At 30.0% G+C, this 6,851-nt stretch overlaps 1 protein-coding gene across 3 annotated transcripts; it reads right to left on the minus strand.

Moving 5' to 3' along the window:
- Positions 1–476: 476 nt before the first annotated feature.
- On the minus strand, positions 477–2,156 carry LOC120086984 (heavy metal-associated isoprenylated plant protein 41-like). 3 transcript variants are annotated; one of them, XM_039043821.1, is made up of 4 exons: positions 1,922–2,156; positions 1,395–1,593; positions 1,021–1,259; positions 477–939 (listed from the first exon to the last, which is right to left on the minus strand). In XM_039043821.1, the coding sequence occupies exons 1-4, from the start codon at positions 2,106–2,108 to the stop codon at positions 632–634; spliced, it is 933 nt and encodes a 310-aa protein (XP_038899749.1). In that variant the 5' UTR covers positions 2,109–2,156; the 3' UTR covers positions 477–631. The 3 variants fall into 3 exon arrangements, with proteins under 3 accessions (XP_038899749.1, XP_038899747.1, XP_038899750.1); XM_039043822.1 differs by having other exon boundaries at positions 645–829; XM_039043819.1 differs by having other exon boundaries at positions 480–1,259.
- Between the last annotated feature and the right edge of the window lie 4,695 nt (positions 2,157–6,851).

The raw sequence follows: 6,851 nt of genomic DNA on the forward strand, positions 1-6,851 counted from the left end.
TACTCGAGTCCAAAACTAAAAGAAAAAAATAAATAAAAGACCAGACCCTAGAATCATCTAATCTTCATTTTTACATTTGAGTCCCCACAAAGTCCACCAAAATATAATCATTTGGATATCTTGATGAAGTTCTTCATTTATCTTCATACTTCTCCCTCTAATATTCTTTTATTCTTTGTAATATGAGTCACTTTTCTATTGCATTTTATTAACTATTGTTTACTTTTTTTGTATTGTTTTTAAGTGTTTGTATTCTATTTTGTGCTATTGTTATTAACTCATATACTAAATTTATCTATATTCCATATCCTTAGACGTATTTGTATCTTAGTTTTTTAGAAAATGATGAATCGTCATAACCGATCGTATCCTTATCGTGTAATCGTATCTTTGTCTGTGCTTTATATGGTAACTAAACTATTTCATCTTCGTTACATATAATTTAACTAGCTAACTCATCTCTCATTACCAACATGTTTTCAAAAAGTGTAAAAAGGTTCTCAGATGGACATATATCACCCAAAAGAGCAAACAAACAAGTTGAGAAAGCTTCACAATTTCCCCAACTAATTGTGCCCATCAAAGACTACATTTTAGTACATCCAGAGAGACAAAAGAGAGTACTTACTATTTACCAATGGTGGAATAATCTTGGCATGGTTCTTGCATCTGACCTCTCAATCTCCTCACCAAAATTAGACCTCAAATTGCTCGACCAATAGACATTGTCGTTCGACATCCTCTCAAGCATTCCTGTCATGAATCTACTATGTGCATTGACAGAATGAGTTGCACAAGAATATTCGGGATCGAACCGGGTTGGATGATCCTGCATAGAGATGTGAGTGTGACAATAACCTGATCCAAATGAAGTTGGATATGGATGATGGTAGTGATTTGAGATTGGGATCTCTGGAAATGGTAGGTTTCTTGGCATATCTAAGGCATTATACATATGCAATAATCTTAGTGTCCTTTTAGCTGAATGGTTGATACCAAATTTGAAAGTAGAGCACTCACCCAAGAAGAAAGGGTGATCACATCTATTGCCCTGCCCTCTCTTGTTGTGATATCCAGGGTAGTCCTGTATATTGAAATCGGCACAGCCAATCAATGCCAGTGAGTTTTGATGGGCGAGTTGAACAATATTCCAATCAGAAAATGGGGCTTTTGTTTTGTGATTCACATGGATTTCACCATCAACTCGCAGCATTTGGCTTGCATTCTTGAAGAACTCATGAACGAGTCTCTTATGCATCCTGCAAATCTCAGTTCCATATATATCCAGCTTACAATTTGCAGAATCAGCTATGTATGTATGTGATGAAGTTACTTAAACTTTCTCGATCTTAGAAGTTCAAAATGTGGATTCTAAGAAGGAGGAGAGAATTTACCGAATCATTAAGAGACTGTCTTCTCTCCCAAAGAAACCAGCGTGGCGAAAATTGAAGATGATCCGATCAAATTTCCTCATACGCAAGTCGATATGAAGCTTCATTTTAGTCGCATCGACTTCATGTAATATAGACGCACCTAAACCCTTCAGAATCCTCAAATTTAACCTTGCATTCTTGTACTTCCTTACCACCTCGACTAAAACGCAACAAGCAATCACAGGAATTGAATCAAAGAAACCGATAAGCCAATCAAATGAGCGAATTAAACAACACATATAAAAAATAATGCACGAACCGAATCGAAAAGCACAATATGCTGATCATAACACTTGACAAAAACAGAAATCATATGTAACAAAGCAACATTTATTCAGATATAACCTCTGATCATAGCTAAGAAGAAGAAACCAAAAATATAAACAGAAAACAAAACAGGAGAGGGTTTCGTTTCGGTTCGCATCCCTCAAAAAACCGAAAACACGAACGATTAATCAAATAAAAAAATAAAAACGAAGGTGGCATACCATAGGAGTCGAGAGACGTGGCGACGATGTTGGAAGCCGAGCCAAAAGACATGGCCAAACTGACAGAGAAGGAGAAATTTCCCTCGCCAACTAAGAGTATATCATGGTAAGAGCAGTAATACTTGAGCCACTTCTCGCCGGAGTCTGCCGGCGGTCCGACAAAGGGTTGCCGGCCGTTGATAAACATAGAAGAGTGAAGAAAGAGAGAGTGGAACGAAGTGGAAGTGGAAGTGGAAGAATTTCAAAAACTGTGATAGAGAAGAAACGAAACGACGTCTTTTTTTTTTTTTTTTTTGGAACTCTATAGATTGGATTGGATTTGGAAGACATTTTAGATTAATTCAATTATTAGAGTTGTAAATTTTAAAGTCTAATTTAATTATTTTCATATATTGAATTCAATTCAATTTTAATTTATATAGTGATTTTTTTTTAAATATAAAGAAATTAGAAGAATAAATTATTAAAAATTATTGAAGTTAAATAAAATTAAAATAAATATATGTATAAATAATTGTGTTATAAGTAAGAAAAAATATATTTTAAAATTAATAATAAATTCGATTTTAAAGTTAATAATAAATTCGAGTTGATTCGGATTGATTTGGGTTATATTAGGTGAACCCACGAATCAACTCAACCCATAAAGTTTTTATTTATTTGAACCCAACCCAATTGATAACCCAACCCAAAATATTTTTGAACACCCCTAATGGAAAGTGGAAAAGCAAAGATATTTGGAATGACGCATAGTGAAATTTATAGGCAATTTGTGTAGTGTATCGAACACGATAATAAGACCATTCCTAAGAATGATCCAAGTTTATATTTTATTTTGGTTCTTAAATCGAGAAATTAAGATGATGATACAAAATATAAGATCTAAATGAAATTTGACCTCATTTTTTAAATACAAATGAAAAATGGCATTTTTTTTACATCATCAATTTATAAAATTACCATTTTAACTTCTAATAGACTTCTTCCTTTTCCAGTTTTTTCATTTTTTTTTCTTTTTTCTTTTCACGTTCTTCTTCCTCCGCCCGCTTTTTCTTCTTCTCATTTCTTCTTTCTCTTATTTATTCTGCCTTTCTTTTCTTCTTCTTTGTGTTTTTCTAACTTATTTATTCTTCTTCTCTCATCTCGAATCAAAGATTGGAACTAGATCAAATAGTGAGGGAAGAGAGAAGGAGATCAAGAGGGAGGAGAAAGAAGTGAGGGTGAGAATTCAAATGAAGGAGAAAACTACAAAATTAACGTGAAAGAAGCTAGAGGAAGAAGTGAGAGGAAAAATTCAAATGAAGGAAAAAACCTCAAAGGAAAAAACTAAAAAATTGATGAAGAAGAAACTAGAGAAATAATTTAAAAGAAGATAAAAAATCAAGGTTAGCAACGTGAATTGGGGAACAAGCTGAAGGAGTGAGAGGAATGAGATGAAGGAACGAGAGGAAAGAGTAACAAATCTGAGTTGCTTCTGGTCTTGCATACGTATTGGGGTTAAAACGGTACTTTCACATGTGGCAGACATAAGCAGAATGCCAAATCTTAAGCATTTTTTAAAGTGATATCAATTTTCGAATGAACACCTAAAAAGAGGTCATCCGTACAAGAGACCCTCTTAAATTTTGAATCTAGTTTTATTTTGGTTCATTTTTCAAAGACGTTTTGATTTGAAAAACCATTCTTTGTGGGGAATATAAACAATGCGTCTACTACTCAATCACCATTTAATATAAACTTGTACATGAAATCTTGTAACTTTAATTTAAAATTTTGAAATATATAAAGATTTTTAGTATTTTATAAATATTACATAGTTTTGTTTTCTTAAAGTTAGTAATGTAACAAACTTTATTTTAGTGTTTCCATATTATCGTTTTTTTAATTTCATTAAAAGAATTATATCTAATACAAAGAAAAAAATTGTGCTAATAATTAAATTTTAAAATAAATATGCTAATATTTTAGTATTGTATTATAAAGGTATACCTGAAATCATATAGTTTTAGGCTCCGATTGGGATTGTTGTAGTTTTTAAAATAATTGCTGGCAACTGTGCTTTTAGAAAGTGAAAAGAAATTTAAGCTTAAACTTGAAAAAATAGGTTAAAAATGTTTAGTAAATAAATACAAAAAATCTTATTTTAGATATAATAACTAAAATAGAGTTATAATCAATTTTTAAATTTTTTTGTAATTTAAAATTCTAAATAAATGTTTAGTATGATAAATTTTGTTTGTTATAGATTAATTTTTAAATATCAAGGAAAATAGCTTTATTATTATTATTTTTTTTTTGACAAAAATGAATATGGTATACTTAAAAAAAATGGTGCATTTAACTCATGAAAAATAGAACATGGATTTGATTAGGTGAAAGATAGATAAATATATAAACTAGATCTTCTTTTTAAAGTTTAAAATTGAAAACTAAATATTAATTAAAAATTCATCCATTTTAAGAAAATCTAAAAACTAAAAGGATACTGCGTGATTTTAACAAATTAAATGGTTTTTTGACACAACTAAAGCAATGACAAATGTAGCCTTAATTCATAGAAACCATGTTTAATTTTTGTTTAAAGTTTATTTATATCATAAATAGATATTATTTTAACCTTATTTTCATGAAAAGATATTATGTTTTATGTTAAAAATAATAAAATACATTTTTCATTTTAGTTATTCAACGAAGAAATCTGGTGAACTTTTTTTCACCAGAAATTATATGAAATAATCATTAGCTTAAAATTTATATTGTGAGCTTGGAAAAAAAAAACTTATCCTTATTCTAAATATTTTTTTAATGATTATTATTTTTTATTTTCTAAAAACCAGTTTTAATTGTACTTTAAAACTTTTAAAAAATATTTCATTTGAAAATTTTTTCTCAAAGAATGTTATCAATTGAATTAAAATATTTGATAATCACAATACATTCTAATAGTTAGGAATAATTTTTTAAAAGAAAATTGAATGATTCAGTTTTACGATTATGTTTTAACTATGAAATTGAGGAAATATTGTCATTTATGCAATGTGGGTCTTTCTTCTATTAACTTTGATATAAACATCTTGACAGAGTAAAATAAGTAAGAAATTACGGTTAAAATTATATGGCAAACTAATAAATTGTGTGAATACTACACTTTTTTATAAACCACATAAATGAATAAATACTGACTTTCTAAAATTTTGAAAACCAGATCATGGCTTTAACATATTGTGTATTGGTCTTTTTTTATATATATATATATATATATATCTTATGGATGGAATGAATCTTCTAATTATGTGGATATTTATGTATAGTTGTAATTATTATTTTTTATCGTTTCAAAGATTTGGTTAGTTTTGTGGGTTAAAAATCATGAAATCTCAAAAGTTCAATATTTTTAATATTTATGATAATATCTATTGTCTATAAAAAACCATATTATTGTTGTTAAATGAATCTCTTATTAAGGAAAAAAAGATTTTGTTTGCTATTTAATTTTTTATGAAACATTCCATCCAGAAAAACTATTTCATTAATTAATACCTCGGTCTTGAATCAAGTAACACAACATGAATAGAATTATAAAGTTAGTTAGATTTTATTAATTTAAGGAAAGTTAAACATAGTTTTAGTGCACTTGTATTTTAACAATAAATTTATGCTATTGAGAACAAATACAAGAAAATTTATATTAGAGAATAAAAATAAAAAAGAATCAATATAATATAATTAATCACATTGTGATTTTAGAAATTTAAATTAAGAAGATTATATTTTAACTCTGTCACTACAAGAAAAATGATTTCCCTGACGACTAGATCAGTTGTCGGGAGATACCGACGACTAAAGAAGTCCATCAGGAGTTCCTAAGAAACTTCTGACGATTAAAGAAGTTCGTCGAGAGTTCCTAAGGAACGAGTGTCAGGAGATCTGATCTGGTAAAAAACCAGATTTCTTTCCCCATTTTCCCTTTCTTTTCCATTACAAAAGTTTAGAACCCTAGTCGCCCCCTTCCCTTTCCCCTTCCCCCTTCGCGTTGCCGTCGGCCGCCGACCACTTCTTCCCCATTAACCTTTTCATTTAACCCAAATTAAAAACCCCTTGTCTTCGCGTCTCTTCTCCATTTCCTTCGCCATTCATTTCCTTGCCGTCGCCGTTCCATTGCTTGCGAATTTGTTGTTCTTTACAAGCTTTCAACAAGGTTCACTCACATCCCTTTCATTTCATTTCTCGTATTTTGCGAATCTAAGTCATTGTTTAATTTCTCATGAATTTGAAATCCGATTTGTCTTTCAAATCCGATTACTATTGCTCTGATTTATTGTCATTTAGCATCTATCTCATTTGTTGTTCTTTAAATTAAATCTAATGTTTCTAGCATCTATCTCCAATTGGTGATGTCCTCGTTGTTGGTTCTTGGTTCGTGTTCGATCGTGATCAATTTAGAAGGGAGGATTTTGTGAAGAGGTTTTGGCTAGGGTATAATCTTTTCTCTTTTTCCTCTTTTAAGCATGCTGTAATTTTTTGTTGAATTGCATAATTGTTCTCTGTAATTTTATATGTCTGTGAAAAATGAGAATTGGGAACGATCATCGCTTCTGCTTTGGACCTTAGAGTTCCTTCAGTTTGGGATTAGGAAAAACCATATCCTAATAGAACTCAATAAACAAAAAGAGAAATAAAGAAGCTAGAGAAAAGCGCTCCAGTTGAGAGTAATAGAAGAAGAATCATAATTACAAAAATGATTAGATTTGATACACCATTAATGTGCAAACAGAGACATATCTTCCCACAAGCTGTTGGTAAATTTTTTAATATTTTGAAAAGTTCTCTTGTTGCCTTCAATCCAAAAACACCAGAGGGTAGCACCGATTAAATTGCTTCTAAGAATCCTTGATTTTGAGGTTTGTGGAATATGGATGAACTGGGTAAT

Source organism: Benincasa hispida, chromosome 9, assembly GCF_009727055.1.
Source record: "Benincasa hispida cultivar B227 chromosome 9, ASM972705v1, whole genome shotgun sequence".
In the NCBI taxonomy this organism is placed as follows: Eukaryota; Viridiplantae; Streptophyta; class Magnoliopsida; order Cucurbitales; family Cucurbitaceae; genus Benincasa; species Benincasa hispida.

What these genes read in the sequence shown, in the direction of transcription:
- LOC120086984 (XM_039043819.1), bottom strand. Translation starts at nt 2,108, where the DNA reads ATGTTTATCAACGGCCGGCAACCCTTTGTCGGACCGCCGGCAGACTCC. An exon ending in CACGTCTCTCGACTCCTATG is followed by an intron (nt 1,594 to 1,921) that starts GTATGCCACCTT and finishes GTTGCGTTTTAG; the next exon opens with TCGAGGTGGTAAGGAAGTAC. An exon ending in GACAGTCTCTTAATGATTCG is followed by an intron (nt 1,260 to 1,394) that starts GTAAATTCTCTC and finishes TGAGATTTGCAG; the next exon opens with GATGCATAAGAGACTCGTTC.